The 17,463-nt window shown below is 38.7% G+C and overlaps 2 protein-coding genes across 2 annotated transcripts in view; one reads left to right on the top strand and one right to left on the bottom strand.

Annotated features, from left to right (window-relative positions):
* Positions 1–9,142, bottom strand: part of tmem117 (transmembrane protein 117) — a 92,948-nt gene extending 83,806 nt beyond the window's left edge. Inside the window, exons 1-2 of the mRNA XM_014020821.1 lie at positions 8,714–9,142; positions 5,033–5,313 (exon numbers count right to left, since the gene is read on the bottom strand). Of these exons, the coding sequence (XP_013876275.1) occupies positions 5,033–5,312 (280 nt within the window). The 5' untranslated portion in view covers position 5,313; positions 8,714–9,142. The remainder of the gene's footprint in view (positions 1–5,032; positions 5,314–8,713) is intronic.
* Positions 9,143–11,302: 2,160 nt separating this feature from the next.
* twf1a (twinfilin actin-binding protein 1a) overlaps positions 11,303–17,463 on the top strand; it is a 9,730-nt gene continuing 3,569 nt past the window's right edge. Inside the window, exons 1-6 of the mRNA XM_014020822.1 lie at positions 11,303–11,407; positions 12,342–12,422; positions 12,578–12,756; positions 14,023–14,118; positions 14,294–14,398; positions 15,888–16,013. Coding sequence (XP_013876276.1) covers positions 11,383–11,407; positions 12,342–12,422; positions 12,578–12,756; positions 14,023–14,118; positions 14,294–14,398; positions 15,888–16,013 — 612 coding nt within the window. The 5' untranslated portion in view covers positions 11,303–11,382. The remainder of the gene's footprint in view (positions 11,408–12,341; positions 12,423–12,577; positions 12,757–14,022; positions 14,119–14,293; positions 14,399–15,887; positions 16,014–17,463) is intronic.

Raw genomic sequence — 17,463 nt, forward strand, 5'->3', positions numbered from 1 at the left:
GCATTTACACTCAAACATGATTTTTTTTCAGCTGATCAAAAGTTTAAGACCATAGTCTTTAAAAGTTTGCTCAGAATGCTCCCATTTTTAAATCTGGTGATCCAACAGAAGTTTCAAACTATCGGCCAATTTCTGTTCTTCCTATTTTTTCTAAGTTACTTGAAAAAACATTATTTAATCAACTACTGTACTTCAGCATCTAGAAGCTAATAATATGCTAAGCAATAGCCAACATGGTTTCTGCACGTCAAGGTCAACCCTGTCTGCATTAATTTTATTCACTGAACAAATATGTGCTACTTTGAACAAAGGTCAAGTAACTGGTGCTGTATATACTGATTTTCGTAAAGCGTTTGACACAGTTGATCATTATACTCTCTTTAAAAAGTTGATTTCTTTCCAACTTTCATCATCTGCCATACAAATGTTTTCCTCTTATTTGACTGATAGGTGTCAGGTTGTGAAACATGGAAGCTCTGTCCGGGTCTCTGCCCTGTTCCGTGGGAGTTCCGCAGGGTAGCATACTGAGCCCATTGCTTTTCCTATTATACGTACATAAATGACCTTCCAAAAATATTGAAGTATTCAAATATTTTAATGTATGCTGATGATACTGTTCTTTTTTTGTCTGATTTCAATATTGAATCTATTAATATTCAGTTACAAGCAGATCTTCAGACATTTCATAGTTGGCTTCAAGATAATCTTTTGTCAAACTGTGTGCATGTATTTTTCCTCACCCAGGAGACATTTCAATATAACAAATCAACTCACTTTTTTAAACAAACCCCTTGATATTGTCACTACCTACAAATATCTTGGAATTACTTTGGATTCTCATTTGACTTATCGTGATCGTGTACAAGTCTTAACCACTAAGTGGAAACAGAAATTATACGTTTATTCAAAAATTAGATCCAATCTGACGAAACAGAAATTATACGTTTATTCAAAAATTAGATCCAATCTGACATCTTTTGTTTCAAATACCTATCTTCATGTCATTATACTCTCAACCATGTTGTACTGTTTACCTGTTTGGTCTCTTACAACAAATGAAATCTTAGAACCCATAGTTAGGCTCTACAACAGGGCCTACAAAATTCATAAAAAACCTTCCTGGTTGGACTGGTCTCATCACAGTTCTTTCATTGTCTGATGCCTTGACTTTTCAGAATTATGTTTTGTATAGTGKTATTAATTTATATTTTCAGATCTTCCAAGGTGCCAATTATGGAACTCTCTGTGCATTGCTGCCCAAATCAAATTCTGGAAGTGGTCATTCAACTAGATCTGTTACAAAAGGACAACTGATATTACCAACTTTTAAAAACTGTTACAGCCAGAAGTCTTTCTTCTATGTTTATACTAAAGCATGGAATGACATTCCTCAAAATATAAAGTCCATTTCAAAACCACAGCCCTTTAAGAAGAATCTTGTCTGCCATCTGCTGGACATTTTTTGTTGTGCTCATATTTAGACGTCCTATTTTGCAAATGCTGCCTTTTTGAAATTTGGTATGCTTGTTTGTCTTTGTGTCTATGGTGTATAATGATGTGATTGTGATGCTGTAATTCTGAGTGTTTTATGTGCTGCAGAACAGGAACCTGCTATAAAACAGCAATTATGCTGAGTCAGGCTTGATTTTTAATAATCTTTTCCTGTTAAAAAAAAAGCTTGACATGAACACATGAACTCACAAAAACATTTCTGCTTTCACATTTACAAAGACACACACCCACACAGAAAAGCACCAACCATCTGTTTGGAGGCTTGTGGATGTACATTAGCTGTACCTGGCTGCAGGGAGAACTGCATGTTTACCCTCAAACAAACAGAAATGAACAGACTCTGTCACCGAGTCCAAGTGCGTATTTTGAGTCATGCAAAAGAGAAAACGTTATTTAACTGATACACATGGTTCTGTTTGTGACTAGTGGTAAAAAAAAAACATGCAAAGAAACAGCTGGTATGATCAACAAAACATAAAACCTGTGTGAGAGGCATGTTTTATTTTTCTGTTTTTTTACTGAAGTTCCTGATGTCCCTGAAAGAATCATGTCATCACAACTCTTAACTTCCTATTTATGCTCAGAAATAATAGTCCCCTTCCTTACCACTAACACTCTCCCATCCTCCAATTACAGTCATTATTTGTTCTTCCAGGAAAGCTAAACCAGGGCACAGCAGGGCCTATGTGAATACAAAAACCATGTGGAAGGGTTCAGGAGCAGAATTACAAACTGTAATGAAGTTTAAACGAGCACAAGTGCCTATGAGATTGGAGTCGGGGCCTTTTTCAGAGGAGAGTCAAGCTATAAAAAGTGTGAGGCTGAATGGGAAATTTGACAAGTGTGTGACAATGAAGAGGAATTGCATCATGAAGGTGGGCAATGCGCAGGAGAGCAAGGGCAGTACTGAACACAAACAAAACTGCAAAATGTAAAAAAGGTGATGGAGTTAGTGCTGCGAGAATTTTAACCTGTCATAAACATAAAAAGTGTATTAGTCTTGCCTAACAGTCTGCTACTAACCAATCTGTAATTTGCCATCTGTTTAATTACGACTAAATCAAATAAATGATTTTTCAATCCAACATTAAAATGTGTTCTTTTTCTCTGCCACAAATTATATGTTGGACATTCCTGCACCCCCAATAAGAACTCCAAGATGGCCGGGTCCTCTGATCCTCTGTTTGGAGCCTAGGAACAAACAACCGACAGAGCCCGTTAGGCTTGGGGGGGGTATGAAGATTTTATGTTATACCGCGGTATAAAAATATAGAGACTGTATATAAATGATGACGGTGTGGGTCACATGAGGTGAAGCACCAAATTTCCACAAGTCTGCTATGAAAACTGGGACATAAACATTCAAGGCTCTTTCAGAAGACGCCCTATAACATTACAGACGTGTGTTCTGACCACCTCTGCTCATTTGGATGACAAATGGAGGAGGAGGGGGGAGCAGAGACACCCCTGTCTGTAACACATCTTAAGCTCTGAGTGAGGCAAATAAAAAAATAAATAAAGGTTAGTGGCAGACACATTACTCTCAAAAGATGAGCCTAGTGCTCACTGACAGCTTCAGAGACCACCCAGCTGTGGGTTTCTTAAGTCTGACAAATAGCAGAACTCTTTTCGGATTTAAACTTTCTGTGATTTTTTTATTTATTTATTTATTTTTGAGACCCATGAGCTCCTTGCTGCACATGAGAAAATCTCTACAAACTTTATTGTCATAAAGACATCCCTCACTTAAACCATGCAGCAGCATGAATACGGCCGTGGTAAGAATCAGATTATTTTGAAACCTAGAACCCTAAAAAGACGTAGTTGGACTTATTTGGATCTGCTGGACATAACAAGGGGCAAAGTCAATCTGTGACTCCTCTCCTGCTGCTCTGAGAGAAAGCAACATCAGTACAGATGAGTTTTTTCAATACCGCCCAAACCTGAAGCCCGTCTCCCCACCCAAAGGTGCAGGGAGGCTACCCTCTCATCAATGGGGAAAACTCACCAAGGCACCGAGTTGGGTGGGGTAAAAGAAGACCCACACCAGCTCAGAGCTCAGACCTAGTAGCCAGGCACTTGCCAACATGCAACTTCCCCAAGGTTCCAGGGTGGGGCCACAGTAACCCATGTCCGGGCGAGGGACATTCAAAATACTCAAGTTCAAGTTTACTTATATAGCGCCAAGTCACAACATACGTTGTCTCAGGGCACTGTACATAAAAAGAATAATCTAAAGAACTTGCCACTGAAATATGTAAATACACACCTAAAAAATATATTTTTTTAGTTAGACATGAGCATTTGCCAAAAAAAAGGGACATATTGGTACACCAAGGTGAGATGGATAAGCTAATTTATCTCAGTTACATCTCTGTGGAAAAAATATTGAATCATTGTCTTGTGTTGGATGCAGCTCTAGATATAGAAATTATTATAATGTAAATACCTTGATGCATCTCAATAATATAGGTAGTAACGTTTTTTTCAACAAAGAAGAACCTGTTCAAAGGACCTACTCAACGTTTTTTAGATAATAAAGTAAAAAACATAAATTAGAAAAACTTACATATGTAGCTTGCAAGACAGGTGTGGAGAAAAACTGAAAACAACTTAATCACATAAGTGAAGGTGCAAAGACTGAATTTGGACAAAAAAAATCTTTAAGTACATCCCAGTTCTGAAAACTAAATGCAGTGTTGTATAAAGTACCTCAAAGTGATACTTGAGTAAAAGTACAAGTATCTTACCATAAAATTACTTTGGTAAAAGTTCAAGTCTCCTATAAGAATATTACTTAAGTAAAAGTCAAAGTATCTAATATATTTTGTACTTAAGTATCAAAAGTAAATTTCTGACATAAAATGTCCTTAAGTATTAAAAGTATTAAGTAAAAATGAATGTCTAGACTTGCCAAAATGACATTTATTGGGAGGTGACACCCTCAAAAACATTTTTAAAGGCCAAAATGACTATGTCATACAAAAATGATAATGTTAAAAAATTTAAGATGAAATAGTCTAGCTGTTTGAGCGCATATATATGTCTTTGTATATGCCACAGACATCATCATCGTACTAGGCTACATACAGTATCTGCTACGTCCTGCTGAAGTGTGACATGATTTGTGTCATTTGCAGCTGATGGATTGTGTACAAACTACAGTATCAAAACGGTTTAAATTTATACTTCTCATCCAACCACAATTAAATTCACTCTATCCAGGAGGATATTTTAACAACAACAAGCTGTAATGAAACAGGAGTAAAGACTTTCTACTTCTTACCTTTTTAAAAAAATGTACTCTGTAAGTAGAAAGTACAGATAATTGTGTAAAAATGTAAGAAGTAGAAGTACAGTAACAAAGTATTTGTACTTAGTTACTTTACAACTCTGACTAAATGAAAGAAGACCACACAAGCTGCTTCTCATTGATTAATTACCACAACAAGGGAGGTAGAAGAGATTTCTATCCCAGAGTGAGGCCATTACTCTGCACATTCCAGTGCACATGACTTACCAAAGAGCTGGCGGTGGAATATAAACTTCCCAGCTAACAGGCCAGTGATGATGGCGAGCGTCCAGCACATCACTTTCAGGACGTTCCACCCGAGGCCTGGGTACTTGTTGAACAGGAAGGAGAAGCAGTTGCCCACCACAATAATATGGGCCTCTGTCTGACTGTGGGACACCGGGTCTTCGGCAAAGATGAGGAAGTTGAAGAAGGTGACGAGGTAGGCCACGATGAGACGCGACCACGGGTGCTGGAAGTAGTAGCGAAAACAGGCACCTATATCCATCCTACAGCAGCAGGAAAAGACAGAGAGGAAGTGCTTCCTTCAGTCTGATTAAATTACACTCAGATCAGCAGGCTGGATTAAAGTGAAAACATCCCTCAGGTTCAGCTTAGATGACTGAATTTCACCGAAGTACTGAGATTATTCTTAGCTCAAACAATGCAACTGAGCAACACCGCGAAGTCATAAATCTTAGAGGGAAGGTAAAAACAGCTTTGTTTACAGCATCATCTAGATACACCTGCACGAAAGTGGTCCAGCAGAAGACAGCCTCAGTTCTGAACAGGTTTTATTAACTGTGTTCTTTGGACATAAAAGTAGTTCGGTTTAAACAAGATAATTATCTGGTTTTATTTTTTTCTCCAATGGCATCAAACTGCTTTAGGTCAAACTTTTCAGCTTTTGATCAGCCCACAAAAATCATTGCTACTTTTGTACATTTTAAGTACAATAAACCCACACTTTGTAACAACAAAAGGCAAAAAAAAATGTTAGTCATCATTTTAAATGTAGTTTATTTTGAAATTATTTTCAATATCCTACTTTGAAGTTTCAGGACCCCACTGTGGGTTCTGACCCCAGCTTTGGGAGCGTACCAGCTATCATCAAAATGTTTTTTTTTTCTTCCTAGTTTGGTGTAAAATACACAACTCCAATTCCCAAAAAAGTTGGTCGTTCTTTACTATACACAACATTCTAGAGATGGGCGATATACCAGTTCATTCCAAAAAATGCTTTTTATTTTTGTTACGATATGAGTTTTCTGCATACAGTTTGATAGCTTGAACAACATTTCGAATGCCGTGTGCCCCTTATAAACTGTTTCAAAGAGGTTACATTTTTCTTTGCTGCACTGCCAGGGGGGACGCATTTGTCGGCCGTATTGGAGGAGTCTTTTTAATTTGGACAGCCCTCCGGCGTGGCGTTGAGATGTGTGGCCGACAAACCCGGCCTTTGGAGGACGCAGCTCCTGAGTTTGCACACAGCCGAATGTGTCGTTGTTGGAGGAGTTGAGCGTGGATAAACTCAGAAAGACTGGAAAGACAAGTTGTGGCAGATGTAACAGCTGAGCTTGATGCCCAAGAAGAACTTGTGTCTAAAAAGGGGACAGTTTCTGTTGTGTGGTTGTGCTTTAGCCTTAAAAGTTAAAACATTAATCCAAAGATGGTATTCTGTAAACGGGCAGAAACACAAGCAATTTCCTCCACCACCTGAGCCACAACCACGTCTTATAATACCAAGACTGTTTAAGACTAAAATAGACACCATCCACATCCAAAGCATGAAAACATCCCTTTTGCAAAAGTGTTTGCCAGAGGTACTCCCAAACACACACAGTCAAAAACCATCATAAAAGTTGTCCTGATGCATCTCAGTAATCCAGTTAAAAAGTCAAAAAGAAAAAAATTGTGTAGGTCTTCTGGACGGGTTCTTCTCTAATGAAACGTTTCGTCTCTTCTCCAAGAGACTTCTTCAATCTGAGAGTTTCAGGCAAAATTCAGGCTTTTAAGCACTGCCTCCATGTGACTGATACTCACATCACATGACTATCGTTGACACCTAATTAACACCTATTGTTAACAGGGGGTGGAGTGATACTGGCAATGGCCGTGCTGTAGGAGGGGGACAACTGAAAACGGAGGCCTCCACCTCTGTTTAATGATGGACGGTCTTTCTTCACAAAAATGGCTTCTTTTACTCCTCTCTCAAACCAACGTTCCTCTCTATCAAGAATGAGAACATCCTCATCTCTGAAAGAGTGACCGCTGGCCTGTAAATGAGTGAAAACTGCAGAGTTCTGGCCATTAGACGTAGCTCGTCTGTGTTGGGACATTCTTTTGAACAGTGGCTGCTTTGTTTCCCGGATGTATAACTGGTCCCAGTCCTCCTGGCACTTAACAGCATATACAACATTGCTCTGTTTGTGCCGGGGCACCGGATCTTTGGGGTGAACCAGCCTTTGCCGTRATGTGTTTTGGGGTTTGAAAGCTACTGGGACATCATGTTTAGAAAATAAACGTCTCAGTGTCTCCGAAACACCCGCAACATACGGAATAACCACTGGTTTGGGTCTGGGTTTGGGGTCTTCATTTTCACCTTAAGGTTGCATGGAATCCTGTCTGTGTTTCCTGTCTGCTTTCAGGAAAGCCCAGTCAGGATAACCACACAGCTCCAGGGCCTGTCGTGTGTGTGATTTCTCTTTCTGCCTGGCTCCTGGGTTTGTAGGGACACTGTCTGCTCTGTGGTACAGAGTCCTGATCACTCCTAACTTGTGTTCCAGTGGGTGGTGGGAGTCAAAACGCAAATATTGGTCTGTGTGGGTGGGCTTACGATATACGCCAGTTTCCAACCGTCCTCCATTCGAAACATCATAAAAGTTAAAAATACTGATATAACATTTCAGTCACCAGCAAGAATACCAACATTTTTGGGAATATAGGTTGTAAAAAAAAAGACTTTAATTAACAGTTCAAATTGAACAAAAATATGCTATATAAAGACAAGTTTAAATGTGAGTTACTGAGATATATCACACCTGGATACAGTGGAGTCTGAAAAGCTAGAGCACTGTAAGCTATAAATCCCAGACTTTTAAAGGCCTTACCCTACCAGTCTGTCAGCTCAGTGCGCCAGTAAAATAGAGTAGTTGCTGCTTCACCCTCAGGCTTCATTAGACAGCACCAGCCAAGCACTGAGCTGTCCTGACTATTTATATTTTAATGATTAATTTAACTACTATTCATGCTCCACTCTGAACATTGCTACAGTCATTTTTTGTTAGCCTGAACTTCCTAAATAAATCCCCCGCTTTGACATATTTTCCCAAAATACCCCCCACTGTGGAAATATGGAATGAGGTAACAGCCCTTGAAATAGAGTTGTAGAACACTCATGTGGTATATTAAATTTCACCAGCACTGTTTTCAGCTTGCCATCAAATGTCACCTTGGGTGATACAAACTTGATGATTCCACAGTCACAATAAGGCAGGGAATCCATTTATTTATTTATTTATTTTTGTCACCATTTGAAATCCTAGAATTTAGCATTAGAAGGAAGGAGCTGTCTTTTGAGGATGTGCTTGGGGTTTTTTGGTGCTAAACGTGCAGGAAATGGTACCCAGGAATAGCACATATGTATGCCACAGAGAGCTGAGCTTTCATATACCTTTATATGAAATGCAATTACTAAATTAGTAGCATGACATTTAGAAATATGAGTGAAGTCATCCTTATCATTTTAGTGCATTTAAATGCCGTTTTCTGTCATTTCTTAGGGAACAACCCTTCAAGCACCCAGGTACCACGTTAGGGCTTGACACTACAGGCTTGATCAGATTTTACTGATTATAAAACCCTAAATGTCACTAAATTGAGAGGAAGACCCAGTCATCACGAACTCACCTGCTCCACGCCGGTTTGCTCTAGTCGACAGCCAGGACGAGGTGCCCAGCTCCGGAGTAGCTCTGCTGCCACATCAAGCCGACAGCGGTTCTCTGGTCATCCGAAACAGAAGGGATTATCCCTGCGACCTGTTGTTCGTCTACCGCCGAGTCTCTCCTCATCCCTCCGTCTTCGTGCCCCGCACCGCCGTACATCGTCCTCCACCTCCACCAGCGGACCGGGCAGGCGGGGGTGGGTTCTCAGACTCACCGTGACTCCACAGGGTATCCCCGCCGAGGAAAGCCGTCACTGTGCGGTCAGAAGGAGGACGGTGGAGCCGCTGCAAACTGGGTGGACAAGGTCGGGTCCACACAGCGCGTTCAGCATCACTTCGGTGCAATAATATTGACAGACACGTTTACTCACTAGCGTCAAGTTACAAGAGTTACTGCTGCTGTGCTATTTCCGCTCGGACCTTTCAAATTAAAAGTGCTTTAAATATTGTATTTCAGAAGCGTGACGAAATTGGTATTTTAGAAGTAATTTTTAAACAGCTCAACACATGTAATTTTTTATTCACTTTTCACAACATATTTATAAAAGCAAATATTTTATTCTTTGCAAAACTATAAAAAATAATTTGTTTAACTAAATGATATAGCCTAATGCATTTTTTTGTCTCTCAAAAACTAAAAAAGATTGGTAGAATTTGTAAGACTTTGTCACAGGGGAATGAGACAAAAATAATCCAAAAACTGCAAAAAAAAAAATTTTTTTTAAATGACATTGATCATACTTATTTTTAATACTGCTACTTCATAAAATCCAGTTTTATTTTAAATCAGTGGGCCAGATTGAGCTTACCCATGGGCCGGATGTGGCCCCTGGGCCATCAGTTGAAGAGTCATAGTCAAAACAGTGTCTGTAAATTATTAAGCGCTGGATTTAGAATCAGTGTTCTTTATTTAAAAAAATTATATACACACAGTTTTTGAAGAACAGTTTTCCTTGATGACACTACACAACACTTCTCCACTCCCCTTTTCTGGTGCTGGGATTATTTTCATGTCAGAAAATGCACTTGTAAAGAGAGACACAGTAAACTGGGGCAGTAATCCACCGTAGCTGCCAGATGTGGACGGATTTCAGGATTTGTTGCTATCACTGGGATTAAATAGCATTTCTACTAAAACGGGCTATCACCGGACTTTGGGTATGCTGAACGCGACTCCATCTTGAAACAGTCATCCAACCATTGAACACAGACCCGCAATGCCGTGTCACTGTGCAGCAATCATAGTGGAAAATGTTTGAACCTCATAACATTTCATCTGTAATTTTTTTCTTTTAAATAAGAAGGCTATGCTTAGCATTGTGTTGATGTTCAGAATTAGTACTGACAAGAAATGGATCAAAACCAATTGTGAACTACATGAAATCTCCCACTGCTGGAGGGTGAAATTAAACTTTTTGTTTGTGTTTGTGTGTTTCTGTTGAGTCAAGGTGTGCCATTAAAATAAAGACAGAAGTGTTGATTTGTACTCTTGATTCATTACTAAAGTTTTGTAACAGTAAGAATATAATATTTACACAACAGATGTTATTTATCAAAATCTATTAAGCAAAAGAAAAAAAGAAAAATACCCTGACATTTGCTTTGTGGATTGCTTACTAAAGCTCTGTAACAGTAAATATATTTATTTTTCACATGAAGACATGAAGTAATATTTTTATCTAAATTTATTCCAGTGTGCCTCAGAAAACATAAAGTGGAGTCTCAATATGGACAACCATTACTTTGACCTCATCCAATCCTGTGAACAGTTACTACACCATCAGGCAGAAACATGTTGCCAGATTACACACCTCACAGCTTAAAATGTCAGAAGCTGACTGATCTCATTCTCTTCAAAGGCCAATAATTAAGCAATACAGAAAAAACACAAAAAATACAGTAAAGTACAGAATAACTATGGACTTGCATTTATTTTGCAAATGATTGTCAATCTTATCATTGAACACAATTTTGTTTTTTATTTTTAATTTTATTTTTTTAGTTTATTGTGCATTTCTAAACGATGTTTTAAAAAACGATGCTTTAAGCCTTGGTTTTTGTATTGTATTTTGACACATAATTTTAGTATACTTTCTTTTCCTTGTTTTGACTATGTTGTTAAGAAAAATAACATTTGTTCAGTTAAAATAATATGGTAAAATAATCTTTTTCTTTCAACTATCTGTGTGTGTAAATGTGTTATAGAGTACATGTAAATTGGGGCTACTCTAAAGAGAAAAACCTGTTAATCTGGTAAGTACTCAGCATTGTTTACATAATTTAAATAGCCTCATCCCTTTAAGCAGACTGTTTCAAGATGGCGTCGTGCTTGGCATATCTTGGCCCCAGCCTCTTGACGGGGGTAGCCTCTCTAGTCTATATACCTCATTGGATTAAATCCCCCAACCAAAAAAATAAAATAAAATAAAATAAAACCTTAAAAAGGTTTTAAAACGCGTAAAATACCGTGTAAAAAAACACTAACGAAGTTGTTAAACTGATGTGGGGGGTCACGTGACGTCTTATGGTGATGCACACGGACTCGGGGCGGGTCAGTGTAATTCACTTCCTGCTTCTCTTCCCCGACTGTCGACTGATCAGCTGCTTCAGTCCTGTCTCTCCGACAAAAGACACAATGTCACATCAAACGGGCATTCAAGGTAAACGAGTTTTTACTTTTTTAACTACTCGTGTTTTTATCTACTTTTCAGCGCTAATGTTCATTTCCGGAATTAGCATTAATCGCCGGCTCTCAGAAGCTAACCGTCAAGTTAGCAATGCTTTCCTAGCTAGTTAGCACGAAGCTACTGTGATTTGTGCGAGCAGCAAAGCTGTATTTGAGCACTACCATCACTCATTCAAGTGCTTTTTCTTGCCAGTCCATACGGCATTTAAAGCGCCGTGCATATTCTTAGCATGCTTGTTTACTCCACCTTTAAAAGGCATTCATTCTTCATATTAACATCACATTAGAAACATGTTGGTTTGGTTTAAGGCTTTGAATGGATGGGCGATGCCTTCATTTTTCTGCTTCCATCCATTGATCTCTAAATAGTATCGACAGTAACCTGTTTGGTTATAAAAAATAATTCTAAGAAAATAATTAAGTAAACCTGTTTTTCTTCGTTGTTGGTGATTAACTTCACAATAGCATGGGAGAAAGCACATAAAAAAACCTCTTAAGTAAACATTAACTTACCTATTTATAGGAAATAACTGCTGCTGTCCTTTCATGTCTTGTTGCAGAATTAATCTAAAAAAAAAGGGTCACTTGAGGATTATTTGTTGAGCTTGTGCTCCTGCTTTTGAAAAACTTTCAACAGGATATCAAAATGTTTTCCTCTGGTGTTGATGCAGCCTGCACTGCAGATGTAGCTGCCCTTTTTTTTAACCACTATGCAGACTTAGTACATGTAGCCAACACTGTTTTCTAGCAGAATAGTTTTTGTATTTTGTATTTCGACTTAAATTTAGTTTTCTCTGATACCTGATGGATCACAGATCCTCCAAAACGTTAAGATGTACAGTACGCCTAAATGACTCAAAATGTCCCTTTCAGCGTTTGTTTGTTTTTTTTTTTCTTCCCCCTTTCAGCGAGGAATGATGTGAAGGAAATGTTTGCCAGTGCCAGAGGTGGAGACAAATACCGAGCCCTGAAGATTGTCATTGAGGATGGTAAGCAGTTTTCTAGGGGACCTGGCGTTTGTTTACACCTCCCACTGCCAAGAATACGTTGACCTTGCACCTCTGCCTAAACATTTGCAAAGCCCTGCATGACGAACACAACGGTGGAGTTCCAATGTTTGATTTTGCACACATCTGCTTTCCAGAGCAGCTGGTTCTCGGTGGATACGAGAAGGCTTCAAAGAAGTGGGACCAGGAGTATGATTCCTTAGTGCTGCCGCTGCTTGAGGATGGCATGCCCTGTTATATTTTGTACCGGCTGGACTCTACTAACAACCAAGGCTACGAATGGATCCTTCTGGCCTGGTCACCGGACCACTCTGCTGTAAGAAAACTAAAACCTGAAAAGGCTTTAATGAATAGCTTTCTGTTCTTCGTGGCATGTGCTCTGCTCTACTTTAGGTACCAGATGGGTGGGGTTTACCACATCAGAGCAGCTAGTCTTTGTGTTCTTTTATATCTTCTTGACAGAGTCTTGAAAACTTAATACGACTGCATTGTGTTTTCTACAGAACCTGCTATTCTGTCTTAAATCTTTCTCCCTAACACAGATCTTTTTTTTTCTGTTTTTTTTAAAGGCTACTACATTTTTACTTCATTCAGAATCATTTCTTGTATTTGATTTTGTTGTCACCAACTATTTATCTTGATCAGCGTTTATTTTTAACCGCGTTCAACATTCCTGTCCCCCAGCTCAAAACACTACACCTCAGGTCGAGGCTTGCCTAGAAGTTGCTAAATCATTTCACAACTAGTCTGTGCATGCATGCTGCCACTTTGACTGAACTGGGCCGGTAGATTTCCATAATGATTGGTCCTGTCGAGTCAGCTGCTTTGATATATCCTAATATAAATGGAGAGGAAAAAGCAAAGGAACATGGAGAGTGTATTGCATTTTATAACTCTACGTAGTGCTTTTATTAGAGTCTTCATGGGAGCACCCTGTTTTATTGCAGTCAGAGCTGTGTTTTAGCAGCTGCATGACTGAAACATGCATGCAGGTTCCGTAGTTGTCTAACATAAATTTGGCAATGTCCTCAATGATTGACAAGTGGTTAAAAAATAAATGTTGCATTTTGTTTTTTAAGTGAGGATAGTCAAGATTTTCCATTAAAAGATGCACCTATAAACTTGTAAAAGTATTGGATTCAGACTAAAAGCAGCAGTATATTTGGGTTCTTTAAATGGTCTGCATTTGTTGTTGGTCAGTGTTTAAGATAGCATACACTCGCTGAACACTAATGAATATAAAGCGCATTAAATGAGCCAAAGTAGCAGTGTCTATAGCAGCCAGTCAGTCATTAAACCTTCAGTAAACTTCATTATTAGTTGTTACAAAGGAAATGTAAAGAGTCGTGTGGTTCATTTGAAAAACATTTATTTAAAATCTGCAGTCCTTCTCACACCCCACTTCAAGACAGTAAAGTTTTAAATAGGCTGGATGAACTTATTGTGGGGAAGGTAACGAGACACACAACATGCTGTATATAACTTTTTTTTCCCCCAATTCCTGCCACAACGATAAGGAACAGGTAAAGGATTGAAGGATTGTCTTCATTTAATTTTAATGCAAGTTTGCTTTTATTAACAGGTGCGACATAAAATGTTATACGCTGCTACCAGAGCTACACTGAAAAAGGAGTTTGGAGGAGGCCACATCAAGGATGAGATTTTCGGTACCACAAAGGTTTGTCACGTACCTACACACTTGAGTCAAGTGAAAATATGTTTGTCCCCCAAAGATGTCAGATATTCAAAGCTGGCTTTGTTTTATAATTTTTCTTTTGATAAGTCATTTTTTAAATTAAAGATTTAATCTGTTCTAATAATTGATTTGTGATTGTACTGTTCTTTGTCTCCAGGATGATTTGAATCTGAATGGTTACAGGAAATATCTGACCTCGCAGGCAGCTCCTTTGCCCCTCACTGCTGCAGAGGAGGAACTGAGACAGATCAAGCTAAACGAGGTAAATATAGAAAAACGATGCAGATTTTAGCTCCGTCAGTACGTGTTTAGGAAATAGTTTTAACGCAGGCTTCTTATTTATATGTTAGGAACTCAGGTTACCTTCCTTAGTTCAGAAAGGGAGCAACACTGCATCATCCCCGCACTCAGAAAAATGGCTTAGCTCAGCTTAGCACGACTCCTCTTAATCACATCTCCTGTGTGAGATGTAACCCCCACCAGAATCTGGGTGGGGTATCAGGGAAGGCCAGCGATGCATCCTTTCAACAAGACAAGGTCAGCAGTGGTGCAAGTGCACATGCTTGCTTAGCAGTAAAAAAGTGCAAAGATGCTGATGTTGTTAGAACAGCAGGATGTTTGGCAGAGATGAATCTTTTGGGTTTGTACTGCTCAGACCTATATATTCATAAAAGTCTCATTCACGGTTGTAAATTTCATTTAGCCTGATCTAAACACTGGCTTTTAAAACAAAGCTCTTGGTGGTGGTTCAAAACAAATTGTAATCTGAAAATCCACATGCAAATGTGAATCCTGTGCAGCTGAGAGTTACATGGTGATAGGACAGACACGTGAGCTCTGTCGTTGTGACAAGGAAGTGCTGCGCTGTAATCTGATCCCTGCTGCCTGCTACTGATGTTATTACCGCTATTTATTCTGCTGACGTGAAGTGCTTTCAGGCTGCACCGGCTCCAGAGAGAGAAACAGAAGCATTTGAAGGTTCTGTCTTAGCATTTAGTGGACCGTTTCCTACAAATGATCCAAAATGAAACAGTGTTTTCTGATTGCTGCTCTCTCAACTCGTCACACAAACTGGAGTTCTCTTTTTCTTACCATATATGGAGTTGGTTTGAGTGGAGGAGTCCCTTTTTTAAAGTGCAGTCAATTAAAAGCAGCATGGCAAATGGGAAGTGAGGTTTATGCTTGTCTCTGCCATCTGTTGAGGGAAGATAATATGTCATTAATCTGTGCTTTCTAGATGGAAAATAAAAGAGGTTTGGACATATTTATCCTTTGCTGTGCCTCAGAGGCTGACTTTACTAAGCGGACGGAGAAGAGAAGAGAAAACCTGCATCATATGAGCTAGCGATATCTGAAGCTCTGTCATGTTCACGTAGCATTTCAATTTGTGGCAACAGTCCTCTAAAAATAGATGCAATCCATCAGCGTAATCCTTCCAGCTTGTTGAGTCCTCTGGGTGGTTTCCTGGAGGCATTTTGTCACTTCTGCTGCAAGCACCGCATCTGTAATCATCCTGCTTCAGCTTTCAAGCTGCTTGTTACAGTGAAAAAAACAGTTTACCACCCAGTGACACAGATCAGGACATATTTTAATTTAGCACACTAAAATCATTGGAAACTGGTGTCCCCTTAAACAAAACTTCATGATTAAATTTCATGTAGTAAACATGTATTTATCACCCTTTTTAAAGTCTTCCTCACAGTAACTTTTCTTGTGTTGTTGTGTATCTGTTATGTTTGTGTTACGTTTAGGTGCAGACGGACATCAGTGTGGACACGAAGCAGCAGACTCTGCAGGGAGTGGCCTTCCCCATAAACGCAGAAGCCGCTGAAGCACTTAAACATTTTAGGATGAAGAAAGTTAACTATGTACAACTGGTGAGTTCCTCACAAATCAAATAGCAAAGGTGAACTTACTGGTGTAAACAGTTTGTACTGAGCAGCTCCGTTGTCTTATGTCATCCTGTCAGAGGGAGAGATTGTTAGCCAGGAAGTCTTTGTGCATCGATACAATGAGCTACTTATTTGACTCGCCCCCCAAAAAAGCCTTTGTTTCACTTTTCCTCATTAAAATTCAGAGTCATGAGGCTCATGGCACAGGATTAGATCAGTACAATAGAATAATGGCGGCACTGTTTTGAGGTATTGTCTTGATTCCTTTTTTAAATTGTTTGTTAGCGTAAGAGTACAAAATAAAACTAAAGATTTATTTTATAATTTAGCACAATAATTTAGCAGTCATTTTTCTGAGAATTAGCAGCTCTAGTTCCATGCTTGACGTTAATTTTGGGCTAGCTTCTGATAGCGTGCCTTTAATCTGACTAAAGAATTCCATTTTTAGCTTCTCACGTGTGCTTTAGAAACCTTAAGTTGTCCTAAATGTAGGGCCCTGTGGAATCCATTTTTTAAATTTTCCCAAATTCCACCTTTTGCGTTTTTGTTTTCCTAAATTATTTCAGTTTTTTTTCTGAATTCCACATTTTCATCCATATTTGTTTACCTAAAACGTACGTAACTATAAAGTGACTGAAATTTTTTAACAAATGAACAAATAAAATTTGAATTTGTTATTTCACTTTCACAAAATATAGCAAACTGCTGTGGTTCAGCAGAACATTAAAGTCTTTTGCAAGGTGTTTAAAAGTGTTTACCTGTCTTTTTAAGAACAAATACGGGGGCAACAGCAGCTGAAATACCTGCAAAACTACTATGTATGTTTACTTACTCACATAAATGAGCAAATTCGGTGAGATTCAGGGTTTGTTCTGGATTTCATTATGTTTGTTAAATTTTACGTTTTATCTTAGGGCCATAAAAATGTTTTTGTAAAAAAATTTAACCTTTTTCAAAATTGTTGCTGCTACAAGACTACTTAGTGTGGTAACTGCTGCTTATCTTTTTTTATTTTTTGGTCAATTTTTTTTTTCATCCATTGTTTTTCCGCTTTTGCTGTAATAAGTTCAACATATTTGTCAATGTTTAGCTTATCTTCCCCGTTAGAGACAAGCTGTTCTATGTTGAAATACCATATATGACCCTATAGTGCAGGGGTGGGCAATCCTGGTCCTCGAGGGCCGCAGTCCTACGTTTTACATTTTTTCCTTCTCCAACACATCTGATTCAGTCACTGAAATACCTCTTCCAAGTTCTGCTGTACGGAGGACCAAAACTGACATAATTAGAATTAAAGGCAGAAACATATAAATGAACCACTAAATAAATACATTTAAAATGCACCAAATAAATAAGAACTTTACCTCAAGTTTTATAATTGACCTTCATATTTATTTTTCCAGCTTAGTTCCAACAAATTGTATATTTTAACACA

Source organism: Austrofundulus limnaeus, unplaced genomic scaffold (assembly GCF_001266775.1).
Source record: "Austrofundulus limnaeus strain Quisiro unplaced genomic scaffold, Austrofundulus_limnaeus-1.0 Scaffold267, whole genome shotgun sequence".
Lineage (NCBI taxonomy): Eukaryota > Metazoa > Chordata > Actinopteri > Cyprinodontiformes > Rivulidae > Austrofundulus > Austrofundulus limnaeus.